This window comes from Meriones unguiculatus, chromosome 10, assembly GCF_030254825.1.
Source record: "Meriones unguiculatus strain TT.TT164.6M chromosome 10, Bangor_MerUng_6.1, whole genome shotgun sequence".
In the NCBI taxonomy this organism is placed as follows: domain Eukaryota; kingdom Metazoa; phylum Chordata; class Mammalia; order Rodentia; family Muridae; genus Meriones; species Meriones unguiculatus.
In genome coordinates this window covers 108,430,742-108,448,224 of record NC_083358.1, presented here as the reverse complement: position 1 = coordinate 108,448,224, position 17,483 = coordinate 108,430,742, and the positions used below count along the sequence as shown (strand labels likewise).

Genomic DNA, 17,483 nt, shown 5'->3' with positions numbered 1-17,483 from the left:
AGAAGCAGAAATAACTCTGGCAGGAGACACAATTTTCTCTTTCAGACAGAATTCATTTTATGACTGCTTCAAGGTGCGATGGGTCCCCAGACACCAGTATAAAGGAAATACAAAAATAAGGCTCCCAATGCACCCCCATCTCTGTGCTGACATAAGAAGGCAAATACTCACACAGTTGGATGTTACTCACGACAAAGTAACCAATGTAGAAAGGCACCATGAAAACCAGGATGAGCAGAATTACACACAAATTCATTTTCCAGTGAAAATAACGGGAGCTGAAATTAACATCAAAGACATTTGGAGGCGAGGCCAGCACTCATTTGTGTAGTATTCCAAAGACTCTTGCTCTTGGACCCTAAACCAAGTACAAGCCATCTAGTCAGCCAACCAGGCTGTTACACCTTTAGCTGGGCACCTTCAATCCCAGCACTCAGGCGGCAGAGGCAAGAGAATCTCTGTGAGTTTAAGGACAGCCTGGTCTACATACTGAGTTCTAAGACAGCTAGGGCTACAGAGAGATACCCTGTGTTAAAACACACACACACACACACACACACACACACACACACACACAAAATGGTGGCTCCTGCTTATAATCGCAGCATTTGGGAAGAGGAGGCAGAACTGTGAACTCAAGGCCATCTTAGGTGACATCATTGAAACCTTATGTCATAAAACAAAAGCAAAACCAATAAAACAAACTATATATGAATTTCTGAATAGTACGTGACCGTCTTTTTTTTTCATGTGACCATCTTAACCTGAAGTTTCCACCTTTAAAAAGAATGTTAATGTTTCGGTCATGTTCACAGGCAATACAGATAACATGCACACACCCCCTAAATGTAGTAATAATAACAGAATTACAGGAAAGCTTGATCCTACACACCTATAATTCCAGCCTTTGTCACACAGTAAGTACGAGGCCATCCTGGGCTATGTGACATCTGTCTTAAAGCCAAGCCAAAACAGTGCCGGTGAGACAGTGCAGTGGGGCAGGGCACTCGCTGCCAGGCCGGATGGCGTAAGTGTGAGTCCTGGAACCCACAGGGTGGAAGGACAGTGTGACTCTCAAAGCTGTCCTCTCGCCGCCACACCGAGGAAGGGACCTGTGAGTGCCTCTCCCCAATTATAAATGCCGTAAAAATTAAATTAAAAGAGCTAAAGGAAAATAAATGTTAACAGTAATTCTGAGCAAAAGACTCAGAAATTCTTTTGTATTTTGATCTTAAGCTCCGACATGGAAAACTTTAATATTTATAGAATGTGTTTTCTCTATTTTTATGCAGGTATGATGGCACATAGCTTTAATCCCAATACCCAGGAGGCAGAGGCAGGTAGATTCTCTGTGAGTCTGAGGTCAGCCTAATCTATATAACAAGTCCCAAGCCAGCCAGGGCTACATAGTGAGACCCTATCTCAAAATAAATAAGTAAAAAGAAAATAAGCTTTAAAATGTAGCACTTTTGACAACTGCTTTTGACAACAGTGTTTTGGAGAAACAATTTACCCACTTGAAGTGTACAATCCAATGGCCTTTAGTATATTTGCAGATTTTTGTAACTATCACCTTAATTATTTTAGATATTTTCAAGACCCCATAAAGAGACCTTGTAACCACTAACAGTCACTTTTCATTTCCCCCTTCCCCCCAATCCTAGGAAACCACTGAAGTCAATAACTGAAGTATTTATTTCTATGAACCTGCATCTTTGGACATGTCACATGAATGGAATCGTACCATATGTGATCTGTTGTTGTGCTGAGCTATTTTTACTTAGCACAGGCTTTGCAAGGTTAATCTATGTTACAGCATCTATCAATAGTTCATTTTTTTAATGGTTGAGTAAAATTTACCCCATTATTTATCAATTCAGCAGCCAATACATACATGATTGTTTTAACTTCAAACGATTATAGTAGTGCTGCTATGGACACTTGTGTCAGGTATAACACGGCCATGCTTTTACTTATTTTCATGCAGAGATGGACTCGAGTGGCTGGGCCACATGCTGAGGGACGCCACCGCAGCACTGCTCGCTGCCCCAGCAGGATACACAGTCTAGTTCTGTCTGGCTCTAACACCACTTGCTGCTGTCTGTCTTTTTGGTTATAGCCATCTTGGTGGTAGAACTATGACACTGTGGTTTTGAGTGGTGTTTCTTTGATGGTTAATGACACTAGCCATCTTTTCATGTGCTTGTTGGCCCCCTGTCTATCATCTTTGGAGAGATGCCTACTCAGACCTTTTGCCTGCTTTTTGTACTTTGTTCTCCTCTTTCCCTTTTGTGGTACTGGGGGTTGAACCCTGGGTCTCATGCATGCTAGGTGACTACTCTATATGTAACTAAACATCATGACCTTTGTATGCTTTTTAACTGCACTGTTTTACTGCTGAGTTGTGAGAGCTCTTTACATGTCTTAGAAATAAATTCCTTATTAGGTAGGTGGCTTGAAATAATATTCTCCTCTTCTTTGGAAGACTTCGTTTTCGACAGTGTCTTTTCAAGTTTCTAAGTTTAAGTTCAAGCGTCGTTACAAAAAAGTGTGTAAATGGTTGGGTAGCTTGGTAGGACGTAGAAAACACAAAATAAGTACATAAACTGAGGGAATAGGTTAAAAAAAATGACAATAGTAAAAGGCAGCTAAAACTAGGCTAGTCCTGACGGCTGTTATGAAACATGAGTTCTGGAAACTTGCTATGGGTGGGACACAAATTAAACTCTAAATTGTCTAATAATCTATGTAAAATAGATGATTTGATCACACAGATAAATCATAGTGTCTATAAAAAATTGGTCATAATTACACCAATTTATTACCCAGATAATGAATTTCCCCAAATATTCATACAATTTCACTTCCCAATGTCCTGAATGATAATATCCTTTGGAAGGAAACCTGGATGGCTTAGAGGGGCTGTCTGTTTCCCCTATTCTAGATGGCGGGCATCATGAACAAAGAACCCATATGTAGCAATGGGTTCTACACATATAAGTCAAGTGTAGATGTGCTTGTTTGCATTGGCAGCTTTCTGCTCTCTGAATCAACCCCTTAGAAGATCCAGAGAGGCAAAAGAGCTACACAAGTTCTAGGCAATCTAATCTACCCAGGTCTTCAGCAGGCTTCTGGAACATGCTAGGAGGCAGCAGGTTTAAAACCGGAGCATTACTGACAATCAAAAGTCAATCACAGGGCTGGAAAGATGCTCAGTCGTTAAGAGTGCTTATTGCTCTTGCAGAGGACTCAGTTCTGTTCCCAGCACCCACATGGTAGCTCACAACTGTCTATGACTCCAGTGCCATATGATCTGATGCCCTCTTCTGGCCAACCTGGGTACCAGGCATATACACGGGACATGTACATGGATGTAAGCAAAACACTTACACACACAAGAAAAGCTAATCACATGTTTTAGCTGGTCTTTTGAGCTGAAGATAAAGTGATGTCCTCTGAAAAAATAAAAATAAAGGATCCAAACAATACTCTGCATTTGAATAGAATGCCACACACTCTTTACTTGGAGGTTAAGTCAAAGGAATACTCAGAGTCAGGGTCAAGACTCTCTTTTGAAAATCCTCACTATTCTGAACCTAGTGAATGCAAGATAGACCATGTGATCAAGGTCCACATTTCTGTCCACAGCTGGGCCAAATGTTAGTGTGAAGAAACAGGTGTGAGTGCAGACATGTTTCAGCCTAAACAAATCCGGTCTGGAAAATGAACCTAAAGCGGAAACAGACTTCAGCGGCTCTCATTCCTGCACTCTAAAGTAAACTAAGGAATGTGAGACATGTGCGCCAAAGGGAGATGGTTCCTAGCTGTGCAGGACTAATTCTGAGTTAGAAGGTCGGTGGCACAGAGTACCACAAAGAGCAGCTGTCTTCTTCCTGCTACTGCTGCTCAGACCAACGGGCAGCAAACTAGGACCTGCACCTAGCAATTTTACAGACGATGTTTCCCTGGGCAGAACCGAGCCCATCTGTTTACACACTATGGCTGCTTCTGCTTCCCAGCCACAGTGGGTGTGATGGTAGACACCCTGAGGCTTAAAAGCGTGAAATAATTACTATCTGGTCCTTCATAGAATTTGCTAATTCTACTCAGAGAGTAGTAAAACATCCATGTTGTAATGATACAATTTGGCAAACAGCATAAGAATAATGCCTGTCCATTCTCCACAGCTCGTCCGACAAGGTCGGGACTATTAAAAGAACAAGTCTGAAAGCAGGGGGCCACGGTTCTGCCACCAACCCCCAGGAGGGACTTTTAAAAACACACTTTCAGAAACATTCTCAGTTTAACTCACTTGACTATGTGTAAAGTTAACCAAGGTAGTTAAAACAGAAGGACTGGACACCAGTCTTCTGCGAAGTCCTTAAACGGCTGAGGAGTTTCGATCTTTTCAAGTCGTAGGCCACGTTTGCCGGGCACGAGTAGAATTCAGTCAGACAGTCTAATAAACAGCGCTGCTAGGAGGGAAGGCTGTCACGCTCAGCAGGCTCCGCAGAGCTAATGGGCAGGGCAGTTATTCCCTGGAGGTGCACAGTCTTCAACAAACCTGTCACTAGGGGGCCACAGCCCACACTTCCGGTGGGCGCTGCGGCTCCCAGGACTGATCAGTGTCCACAGGCCGGCAGTTTCCACCAGGAGATCCAGGCGAACCTTCTACCGTAAATGAAAAGCAGCACACTTCGGAGGAAAGGGAAGGAGGGCTTGTACTGACCTGCTGTTCAGAACTCCCAAGATTTCAAAGATGATAAGCTCGAACATGGTGCAGGAAAAGGCGAAAGTCACGGAGAAGACCACCTGCACCACGTACTGCCGCACCTGTGGAAAGCCACGGCAGCCGGTCACTTCCGTGCGCATGGGTTCTCAAGCCTCCGCAGAGGGACTCCGGCTAAATCATGGCTGCCCTTTTCCAGAATCTTCTTGTGGTGGGAGAACTGAAGGCACGAGTAGCACTTAGGCTCCCAATGTCAGTGACCGAAACAAAACAGATCTGCATGCACGCTTAATGCTAAAAGGACTTCTTCAACACTGCAAAACTCCTATCAGCTCTGGAACACTCCTGAGAGGTGATAGAGTACTGAGCTACAATCCTGGGTTCTTCCAGACTGCTCCCCAAATCCTTAATACAATACATCTTAATATAAAATACCTTAGAAATGCCCCAAGTGTCCAGATAACTAAGTAATGAGAATTAAATTAGAAATGTTCATTACAGGATGTGGTTCTTTTTTGAATCTGAGACTTAAAATAAGAATCAGACTAGCTCTGGGATTTGGGTATTAACTTAAACTTGAAGGCTGGCAATTGCAGGCTGAAAGGGAACTTCCGAGGCATTAGAAACGTAAGTTCCTCCGAAACACATGCATCTGCAGTTGTGTGTGGCCCCAACAGGACTAAGGAATGACCTTCCCTGCTCTTAGCCGTATAACTTTTTTTTCTTTTAAATCATCTTAACCAGTAGGGCCTGGTGGTAGATGCCTGTAACCTCACCACTTAGGAGGTTGGAGCAGGAGGATTGCTATGAGTTAGCGGTTAGCCTGAGCTATAGTGTGAGTTCCAGGCCAGTCTGAGTTACACAGTAAGGCCCTGTCTCAAAAATCTATATTAAGTTAGTAACAGACAGACAAATCAGTCTGTTACCAAGGCCTGCATCACATGTAGTTCCATAATTGCACATCTTTGTTTTGTATCTGAGGAACTGCACACAATCTATTATGTGTGTGTGTATGTGTGTGTGTGACAAGGTTTCTTTGTGTAGCTTTGGCTATCCTGGACTTGCTTTGTAGATGTAGACTAAGCTGGCCTTGAACTTACAGATAGCTGCCTACCCATTTCCCCAAGTGCTGGGATTATGGGCACGCTCCACTGTGCCCAGCTCACAATGTATGTTTTTAATGGAATCATTTTTCTTATTCCATTCTAAACAACCTACAGCATAAAATGGTTTCTTCTCACCTCGTAGTCCTTAAACAATTGGCGCATGAAGAAAAGCCACCCGAATCCAAAAAACAGTATCTAGGGGAGAAGAAAGACAAAATGTTAAGATAGATCTTCTTTTCCCAATGCCATATAGAAACTATTGTATGATAAAATGTCTGCTAACTAGAAAGTTATTTTTAGAGATTAAAAATGAGATCCACTTTTAACACTGGAAAGACTCTTACATGCTTTTAGGATTTTTAAATTATTCATTGTATAGAACAAATTTTAAGGGGGACAAAAAAAAAGGAAATACATATATTTTCCTATAATGCTATAAAAACAGTTTATAAGCTAGCAAACCAGCAAGCAAACAAGGACTCCGATCAGCATCAGGCTGGTGCCATGACCAAATGCCAACTGAGCAAACCGTGAAGCTTCTAGCTTGAGTGGAGCCATTATCCCCAGAAAAGGATCCTGATGTGTTTACGCTCCACCGGCTCTCCCGAGTGATCGCGCAGTGTCTCTGCTGTAAGACTGACTCTACTTACCTGCCTACCTCTTATGCACATGTTCAGGAAGACCTGGCCAATCGGCAGTTTCCTTCATATACCAACGGGATTTGCTAGCAATATCGCAGTGTAAGCCCTAGTGGACCATGCCTCGCCTACCCAGTGTATCTGTACAGCCAGCTGTCTCCACGGAGAATACCTATACCCTGCACCCATGTTATGGCTTTCTCCTATACTTTTTTTCCCCAACCCCTTACTCCAACACCTTCCAAAGTTACAGATACTGTAAGAGCTTTAACTACAGAATGCGCCGAGCATCCAGGGCCGGTCTTCCCACTGTTCTGTTATCAAAGCACACACAGTAAGAGGGCCACTGTCCAAGCTTCAAGTAACATAAAAATGGGACGACCACAGATAAAGACACCGCTACCCAAAAAGAAGCGAACGCAGCGGGTCCTGCTGGCCAGTCCGACCTGTGCTTTCACATAGTGCATATGAACACACAGAGACTATGACAGCAACACGAGACCTACACAGCTTCAAAGCAGACAAAGTCCTAGCACGGAGGGGTGGAAGTGGACCTCACATCCCACCTGTAACCAAGAAGCCATCTGCAAGCGACACCTGCTGGAAAAGGAAAAGTATGTTTTCTCCAATGGAGGTAACTAGGTATATCAGCCACACTCCATGCTTTGTCTTGTTATTTTTTTTGTCTTATTGATTTTCTTCTTTTGAGAGAAAAAAACATGCTGTTGGGTGAGTAGGAAGGTGAGGAAGAGTTGGGAGAGGGGAAAGAATATGATCAAAATATCTGTATGAAAAAATTATTAAACAAAAAAAGAAAAAATTTGTGGTAGATGCGTCACATCATTAGAGTTCTCTTAGCAGTCTCTGTGAGCGCAAGGACTGCTGCAGTGTTCTGAAGTCCAGAGGCGGGAGGGGAGAGCCCACTCTGGCGTGGGGTCCTCCAATGAGAAGGGCACCAGTGAAGCCGATGCTGACAGCAATAGTGGCCACTGAGCCCCAGTCACAGCAATAACCAGCTCGAAGCAGGGCTTCTGTGAGATCCTGCTTCTGGGACTGTGAACCACATGGCACCATCTGTCTGTGTGGGCAGCATGAAGTGGCCCAACGTAGCCTGCCAGGCAGCTCAGAAAAGAAAACATGGACAGAAAAAAACCCAGACATTTTCTAGAAGTAGAAGGCAAACTGACAAGGAAATGGTTCACGGGTTGGATTTGGATGCCAAGGGCAAAGAATGTCCCCTTAGCAAGATGGAGTTTGCAAAAGACACAAGATGATAATAAGCATTCAATCCCCAGTCAATCTCACAGAAGTGACCCAAATTCTGAGTCTTTGTATTCTAAAGACAAAGATAGGTTTCAAGAGCCAAATGAGAATAGAATACTAAAAATGAGAATATTCAGCAGAAACTTTCCTCAAAAGTATTTGGATGACTTAACAGATAATGTACCCATCAACAGAGTCTAGACTCCAAGTCTCACTACCACCTCAGTCCCTAAGCATGCGGACTCAGGAAAGAGCATCAGCTGCAGCCCTCACCGTAGCTCACCTAGTCAGAATACGGAGGGAGAATGCAGACAGCTTTATAAAAAGCAGCTGCAAGAAAAGGCCTGTGCAGCAAGATTCAGAGCCACACTGGCTGCTCTGGGAAGCAGGCAGAGAGGCAGCTTTACTAGTTCCAGACCTCTGTTGTATACAGTGGTCACTGTGGCTTCTTCTCACGCTGACGACTGCTCACAAACCACACACACACACACACACACACACACACACACCAGAAAGATTATATACAATAAAGTTGGCTTTATCTCTGAAAAGCAAGGATGGTTCAACACACACAAGTCAATAAATGTAATAAATCGCATAAGTAAACCTAAGAACAAAAATCACATGATCATTTCAATAGACGGAGAAAAGCCTTTGACAAAATCCAATCTATCTTCATGACAGAAATCCTAGAGAGAGGACTGGAGAGAACATAACTCAACAGATGAAGGCTGTATGTGACGAACCCACATCAACCTCACTTTATATGGAGAAAGACTTGGCAATCCCATTAAGAACAAGAATGAGCTAGAACTGCCCATCATCTTCATTCTTTCTCAATACAGTCTGAAAGCATTAGCTGGAGCAATAAAACAAAAGACAATTAAAGGAATACAAACAGGAAAAGAAGAAGTCAAACTATTTCTATCTGCATAAGAAATGTGATTCCCGAAAGTCCACCAGAGAGCTCTAGAAATGATTAAAAATGTCAGCAGAATGGCAGGATTAGAATTAACTTACACATATCAACAGCTTTTCTATATATAAACAACACACCGAGCAAATGGTCACAGGCAAACTCCCATTCTCAATAGCATTAAAGAAAGGTACCCAGGAAAAAACCTAGCCAAGGAAGTAAAAGACCTCTACAAATAGAGCTTTAAGTCTCGGAAGAAAGACACCAGACTATGGAAAGACAGACCATGTTCAATGATTGGTAGAATTAATATTGTGAAAACAACCATTTTGTCAAAAGCTATTTGCAGATTCAATATAATCCAAATCAAAAATCCCCATCTCATTCTTCAGTGAAATACTAAAAAACTATCTTAACATTTATTTGAAACCACAAATGACTCTGGATAGTCAAAGCAATCCTGAGCAAAAAGAACAATGCTGAAAGGGTTATCATTCTAGACGTCAATATATATTACAGAGCTATAGTAGTAAAAACAGCATGGTACCGGCACTGAAACATGTAGGCCAATGGAACAAAATCAAGGAAAAAAGTGCTGTAGAGAAACAACAGCATCTTCAACAAATGGTACTAGGAAACTGGTGTTCACATGTAGATGAATAAAATTGGCCCCATTTTTATTGGCTTGCAAAAAAAAACTAAGGCTAAATGGTTAAAAGACCCCAATGTAAAACCTGAAACATGGAAAGTGCTAGAAGAAAACACTGACTGTATCCTACAAGATACAGGTGTCGGAAGGACTTTCTGAATAGGACTTCTTTGGCCCAGGGATTAAGGAAGGCAACTGAAAAGTGGGACTTCATAAAACTAAAACGTTTCTACACAACTAAGGAAAAAATCAACCAGGCAAAGAGGAAGCCCAGACTGGGACAGAATCTTTGTTAGTTGTACATTTGTTAGAGGATTAACATCTTGAATATATAAACAACAACAAAGACAAAACCTAAAAAAAAAATCCATTCTAAAAATGGGTCAGTACAGAGTTCTTGAAGAAATAAAGAGTTAAGAAATACCTCAAAAACTGATCATCACCCTCAGCAACTAGGGAAATGCAAATCAAAACAATTTTGAAATTTCATCTTTCCCTAGCAGAATGGCTAAGATCACAAAACAAACGCTGGAAAAAGGGGAACGCTCGTTTACCATTGGTGAAATGGCCAATGGTGCAGACATTATGGAAATTAGTCTGGAAATTTCTCAGAAAGCTACATCTACCATAAGATCCAGCTATACCACTCATTGACATAGACCCAAAAGACTCAACACCCTACTCCATGCTCATTCGTTCATTGCCACTCCATTTACAATAGCTAGGAAACGGAGACAACATCAATGTCCTTCAACTGATGAGTGGATAATGAAAACATGGTACATATATGCAATGGAATACTATTTAGCTGTAAAGAAAAAGGAAATCATGGAATTGGCAGGTAAATGGATGGAACTAAAAAATACTATATTGAGAAATGTAAACCAGACCAAGAAAGATAAAACATTTCTCTCTCATCTTTAAGCTCCTCGCTCTAAATCTTCATATATGTGAACATATAACCTGGAGGAATCAGAGAAACCAGTTAAGTAAAAAGGTACCAGAGAGGAAGAGAGCAGGATAGGAGAGATATGAAAGAGAAAAATAGTAAAAATGGGCTTTAATTAAGAAGAGGTCAACATGGAAGAAGGAGGGATAAAGCGCACCAAGGATGTTTGAGAAAGCCCTAGGAAAATGTTGTTTTATAATTACCTAATATTACACACAACACATATAAGCTTATCTGTCCATCCATCCATCCATCCACCCATCCATCCACCCATCCATCCATTTGAAATAAAATTATGCCACTTTGGCTGATATATGCTCCCTAAAAGAGCCATAGGCCATCTAACAAAAACCTAGAATCAGGCACAAGAACCCTCTTTTTGAGCTGTGGGCCAGGAAAGTCCAAAAGACTCCCCAAACAATACGAGCTGTTGTTGTTGCCCTTGATAAGCCCCTCAGAGGCGGGGGGTGGGGGCTCCACTGCTGAAGAACCATGAACTTTGGACACAGGACTCAGAAGATGTGAACTGTTGCTGATCTGAGAGCTTCATCCCTGAGGTAACTTTTATAGTACCTTAAGGCGGTATGTAAACTGCTAAGGGAGAAAAGCAACCAACAGTCCTACCCAGCTGTGATGCCTATGAACTACAACAATGATCAGCATGGCGAGATAACCCCAAAGGCACAGTAGTGGCTGGCACTCATATCTTGGTGGTAACCAACAGCTGTCTGATTGGACTTGAGGCCCACTCAAGAGGAGGAAAATCATGCCTGGTATGGTAAACCCAGGCGACCACCACTCTATTAGACCAATAAAATTCCTAACTGCATTCTAAAAACTTATTATACCCACAGAGAAGTATAGCTATCATCCATCATAAAAGCAGTTTTTCTTTAAAGATGACTGTGATCATCATAGCAACCCACAATAGGTCAACATACAGATAGCACTGATCATGGGGTGCCTGGCTCTGGTGGATACACTAGTATTTTTCCCATGTCTCCTAAAGTCAGCTTTCTTTTCTGCATTCTCCTGCCTAATCTATAGAAAGTGGTTTCTATCTTCTTATAAGATCTACTAGCCCATGATCAAAGGATACTACATTTGAAAGCTTCTATTCAAACTGGCTTCAGAGGCAAAAGCCCATGATAGTTGACAACATGGCTTTTTCAGAACTACCTATCTATCCACCTACACACACCTACACACACACACTCACACATTCATTGAAAAAAAAAACTCCTCTTTCCTTCTTGTATTTTCTGAGAATTTCATAAAAAAATTCTTTCATGCTTTTCCTATGGACTGTCACAGGTCAGCACAAACTACTCCAGCCTCATGTCCTTCCTGCCAACCAAACATTTACTTAGACACAACTTTTCCCGGTTCTGTAGACAGAGACTTCTGTGATCCTGGCTAGGAACTCCTCTCCAGCCCTCTCCCCTCACAACCCTAAGGGTCTTAGGATGCATTGTCCCTCTGGAAGGCCTTCTCTAGCCTCCTGACTAAATATAAGGCATTCTTTGTGTATAACCCTACTCTACTTTCCCTAACCAAGGCACTGATCACACAGTTTTGCAATGCCTAATGAAATATGTTTGAAGTTGTCACAATAAGGACCTTGTTTGGTTGGCTTCTCTTTGTAAATACTCCCTGTAAAAAGTGTCTAGTATTTCCATGTGTGATGCTAGCCACTAGAAATTCAAAGATGAGTAAGACAGTCATCACTCCCAAAGAGCTTACAGTTCAGTGAAGACACTAAATAAATAATGTAATATCGATGAGCAATGGAGGGACATGAGCCTGATACTGGAAAACACAACAGAGGGAGACCACACCAATCTCTAGGGTTGTCAGGCTTTCTGGAGATGATACCTAAGGCGGATGCAAGTTGAGGTGAAATTCTAATATTGTGTGCAAATTTTCGGAGTACTGCATTTTTCTACAGAGGTTCCAAGGCTTTTAATCATTAAAATATTAAAAACCATTCTCTTACAGAGTGAATAAGAGTCAGGTGAGTAAAAGGCAAAGGTGGTGGGGGCAGTAGGATAGATAGTTCTATAGCAAAGAGCATGAACAAGGCAGGCATACATGGTGTTGGCACGCACTGGCAACCACATGGCTGGATGGAACAAGACAATATTTATTAAGGTGAAGGTTTTAAAAACAACAATAGGGAGGCACTGGGTGGTGGTGGCGCACGCCTTTAACCCCAGCACTAGGGAGGCAGAGGCAGGTGGATCTAGATCTCTGTTAGTTCAAGGCCAGCCTGATCTACAGAGCTCTATAGCCAGGGCTACATAGACAGCCTATCTCAAAAAACAAAACAAAGCAACAAAAATAGGGAAGAGAAGCAGTAACTGGTCACCACGAGCCCAGCACACCACCTGAGGAGCTTTAACTATTGTGGAAAGGTGAGGATCATTGAGGCACGGTGAAATTTGTTTCACATAAGGGCAATGGTAGCTTGTGGGGTATTCATTTGAAGGAAACAACTCTAAGATGAAAAATGTTATTGGAGGGTGTTGGGGAAAATTCAACAAAACCCTGAATTAACACTGGTCACAGGCTTGGGAACTACTTTAGAAGGTGAAATCAGCAGGCAGTGTCAAGGATGACAAGAGCCAACCGAAATGGGACCTTAGGTAAGAGAAACAACCAAAAATTACATCTGTATGATGACACAGGGAATGGGAAGGAGAGAGAAGGACAGTTTTAATGTGCTCGCAGGTGCTCATATGACATGAGGCCATGAGTAAAGGTACCAACAGGGCAGTTAGGAAAAGGAGAGGTGTGGCCAGAGGGGTAACTTATGGAAAAAACAAACTGCAGCAACATCTGAAACAAAACAAAAACCAAAAAAGCAAGAGGGATGAGACCTCAGATAAGAAAACCAAATAAAAATGATGATTGGATGATGAGACAGACATGGAATAAGGACGGATATATAGCTTTAAAGTGTTATTACGTTTTACTGACAAAGCCCACAAGGACTTTTAAGTTACTTGCACATGAACCAGCAACCACAGCTGGCATGGTTGCCCCAGCGTGCAGTGTGGATGCTTAGGAAGCAGAGCAGGATGATCCTTTGAGCCCAAAGGTTTGGACAACATAGTGAGAGCCTGTATTAAAGAAAGAAAAAAAAAAAAAAGCTGGGCATGATAGCGCATGCCTTTAATTCCAACACTTAGAAGACAAAACAGAGGCAGGTGGATCTCTGTGAGTTCAAGGCCAGCTGAGTCTACAAAGTGAGTTCAGGACAGCCAAGACTACACAGAGAAACCCTGCCTAAAAAAAAAAAAAAAAAAAAAAAAAGGAAAGAAAAGAAAAGAATTGAGAATTTATTATAGCCAGGATAAATATGAATTCTGAAAAGGCTATAGAGGGAAAAAAAAGCAACTTCAAATTTTTTTTTTTTTTCAAATAAACTGGAACCTGCATGGTTTATTTAAAAAAAGGAGGGGGGAACAGTTTTACAATTGGCAAAGTAGACCCTTGACCTTGGACTGAAAGTGCACTAGGATTTGTGCATGTACTATGGAACTGATAAGTCTTAACAGCTGAGCTGATGGCTCAACACAAGCTAGATGACAGTTGCTTTTATGAAATGACTTCAGGTTTGGAAAGTAGGATAGATTAAATAAAAAACAAAGACAATGATTAGCAGAATAGTTATCAAGAATTAACTGGAAAAGACGCCTGTCTTGGATATTCATTTATGCTTCTGTTCACCAGACAATATGAATTAGCAATTAGTATGTGCCAGATGCTGGAGAGGCAATGGCAACCGAGAAGGCAAAAATGCTACTCTTGACAGATTTACAGCCTGCAAAAGAGATAACAAGTAATTACACCACGGTATGGTAGCCCACAAAGGGCGTGAGTGAAGGGTATTACGCCGACATGAATAGAAACATCGATCTATTCTAGTCTGGAAGCAGCACTCAGATATTCCACTCAGATATTCCAACTGAAATCTGAAGGCTGAACAACAGTTGGCCAGGAGAAAGAGAGAAAGGGATGAGAGAAAGATTCCCAGAAATAGAAAAGAGACTGGAAATTTGAAGGCACAATGGCATAGCCAGGTTAAGGAACTAAAAGAATCTTAGGAAGTCTATAAAGTACAGAGAAATGACGTGTTGAGTGAGGCCAAGGCTGAAGGTCAGGATCCTAATGTAAGGGGCTGTGCAAGACATGTGAGGACTTGTGCTTTGTTCTGCGACATGACAAAAATGTCTGAGGTACTAAGTTTTATAAAATTTGATTTTATTTAGTGTGCGTGTCCACGTGTCTGTGTGCGCAAGCATGCACACAAAGCACAAAAGAAGAAGCCAGAGGACAGCTTTTGGGGGTTGGCTCTCTCCTTCCATTGTGAATACCCAGACTCTAACTTGTGAGGCTTGGGCAAGTGCCTTCACTGGCTTAGCCACCTCACTGGCCTGAGATGACAGGTTTTGATATGAAGCCTCTAATTTCATTTCAGATAAACCTTTCAGTTCATACAGAACAGGAAAAATGGTGTATGAGCTGCTTTTCCAGTTAACTACACTTCCCTATGGAGGTGCTTCTTATTGATGCAAGACTTAATAAGTCTCCACTCTTTGCCACCAACTGAGTCAGATGCTAGGGAATATGTGAAAGAAAAAAAGATACTTGGATTTCATGAAGAAATACAAAACAGAAATGAGAAAGAAAGTGGCGGGAGTCAAAGGTCACTTTGGTTACTAATACGGGGCAAGAAATGTCTCCTTGAGGTGACATTTATATTTTCATTAATACTTCAAGGATGATAAAGTAGCCACATAACATATGGATATGGAATATTCGATACACAGGATTATTTGGGTTTTAGATCTCAGCAGCTTGGCCAGTTAAGTTTAATATTTCATGTGGATATAGTTGCAAAAGTTAAAGGTTATGAATTTAAGGCATAAAAGACTAGAAAGCCATGTTCTTGGGCTAACTTTTGAACTATATTCATGTTAATCCCACAAACAAAAGTGCAAGGCAGTTTTCTACTTACACTCTTGTTTTTTTTTTTTGTTTGTTTGTTTTGTTTTTTGTATTTTTAAGGTGGTGGGAACGGACACGGGGACTTAGCACCTTCTAGTCAAGAGCTATGCCACTGAGTTACAAGCTGGGTCCTTTGACATTTATATTTTTCTTTGGGAAAAAAAGCCCCTTAAAATTATTTTTCTTGAATTGGCACTGAGGCTGAAAGCCACTCTGTGTCGTTATCAAGGACAAGAGGAAGGTGTAGGGAGGTTTTAGCCAGAAAGGCCACGTGTCTTGAGTTTTGTGTATTTACACATTTGAAAATTCTGCTGGCAACAGAAACAACTGAAGGTACTTGAAAGGTATTACTTTTGAAAAAGAAAACATAGGAAAAGGAAAAAATAGGAAAAATGTTGTTACTGGTTTTCCTAAGAGGGCAATGTTCCGCAGAGGGAAGCATTTCTGTACAACAGTACAAACCCTAAACCCAAGAAGGTACCTCAGGAACTGTTTCTTTCACTTGCCATTTGGATGCAATGAAGAGAAATCTATTACTGTAAAGATGAGGGGGAAGAGCAATAATCAGGGGAAGTTTCTGCAGCTGCTGCAAGTCAAGCGTTAGTGAGTGCTCGAATATTGAAGGTGGGTACACAGCCCTGCACATAAATAGTCATATACCAACGCTACCATAAACACTATGAGAAAAAAAAAAATAACTCGGGAAACACGAATGATAGGAAAAGCTAGAGGCTCAGCAGACAAAGCCACTGGAGAGCAGGACTTGTCGGTGGTTTGTGCTCTCAGTTTTGTATAATCGTAGACGCCCACTGTCGGAAAGAACGGAGGTGGCCAACTGGGGAAATGAGGGTCTGCGATCGGCTAGGAGTGAACGGCAAGCAGAGGACGGAGGATGAGGTGTCACCACCCCAGACGGCAGAGTCGCGGAGGCAAACCCGTGGGCACCCGGATCCAGCCGAGCCCGTCCATGCCCAGCACTCAGCTCCAGCCGGCACGCGCCGTGGGCCTCCGGCCGGGAGACGCGCTTCTCCGGGCTCCGTGGTCCGCGGGCTGCCCGGAAGCCTCGGGGCGCCGCGGGAGCTGACCCTCCGCGGGGTACCGGCCCCAGCGCGGGCCGGCTGAGTCCTCCCCAGAGTCTGGGGGTGCACGCACGGTGAGGGACAGGACCACACGTCAGCCCTCACCAAGGGCTGCGCAACTGGCGGAGCAAATCCCCGCGAGGGCGGGCGGCGGCTCACCTGAGAGGTGATCATGATGCTGGAGTCGATCAGGAAGCTCATGGCGAAGCCTCGGGAGGCCCATGCCCAGCGGTCTACACCTGAGGGAAGCGCTAGCTAGGACCAACCCACCTGCTCCAGTGAGCGGCCTTTGCTCTAGCTGCCCGGGCTGGCGTGTCGCGCGTGACGTCATCAAGCCGCGCCCGGAGCAGCCAATCAGCGGTAGCGTCCTCAGCCCAGCAGGTGAGGGTGGGCGGGGCTGGAGGCTAGACTCCGCTTGACGGTCTGGAAGTGGCTGGAACGCGTTAAAGCCCAAAGCAAGCGTGTTTGAGTAGGCAGAAGGAGGCGAAGAGAGGAGACGCCTTGTTTTAAGGAGCACTGTCATTAAATTTAATGCTCATAGCTAAAAACACCGGGCTGAGAGTTGCGCGGGGCCCGAAATACATCCCTAGCACTGCAAAAAATAAAATAAAATAATAAATTAATGTAATGAGTTAGTAGTCTTTACGTCAGGCCGTGTGTTGTAAATGGTCCCAGAGTGCCAGGGAGCTGTGACAACTTTGTGTTCCTGGCTCCATCGCTCGGGGAAGCAGATATCTGCCTTCAGTGTGGCACTAAACTGTCATTCAAAGCTGTGGGATAGTGCAGAATACTGGGAAAACGTCATAAGCTTTTACTTAGTTAAAAAAAAAAAACCAACCAATCAACAATGTGTGAAAGAAGGGTGGACAGGTAAGATTCTTCTCAAACACAGCTAAGCACACTTCACTGGACTCTAATGAGACCACCGTTATAGTTGAGCGCGTTTGGTTGTGGAGGGCTGGAAGTTATATGAAGGCAGGTTTTAATTCAAAATAATAATCATTTAGGAGTCTGAAGCTTATTACTAGAAAGTAGTTTCACCTTCCCAACACAGACTGTGTGGCTATGGCTCAAATATAAAGAGAATTACAATTTTCTATCCTCATTTTGTGAAGGGTCAGTGTACTGCAATGGGGCTTGT

At 42.8% G+C, this 17,483-nt stretch overlaps 1 protein-coding gene across 1 annotated transcript in view; it reads right to left on the bottom strand.

Moving 5' to 3' along the window:
• The window catches only part of Gpr89a (G protein-coupled receptor 89A), a 39,273-nt gene extending 22,599 nt beyond the window's left edge, over nt 1-16,674 (bottom strand). The window contains exons 1-4 of the mRNA XM_021656140.2: nt 16,502-16,674; nt 5,971-6,030; nt 4,730-4,833; nt 172-278 (exon numbers count right to left, since the gene is read on the bottom strand). Coding sequence (XP_021511815.1) covers nt 172-278; nt 4,730-4,833; nt 5,971-6,030; nt 16,502-16,543 — 313 coding nt within the window. The 5' untranslated portion in view covers nt 16,544-16,674. The remainder of the gene's footprint in view (nt 1-171; nt 279-4,729; nt 4,834-5,970; nt 6,031-16,501) is intronic.
• Nucleotides 16,675-17,483: the final 809 nt, after the last annotated feature.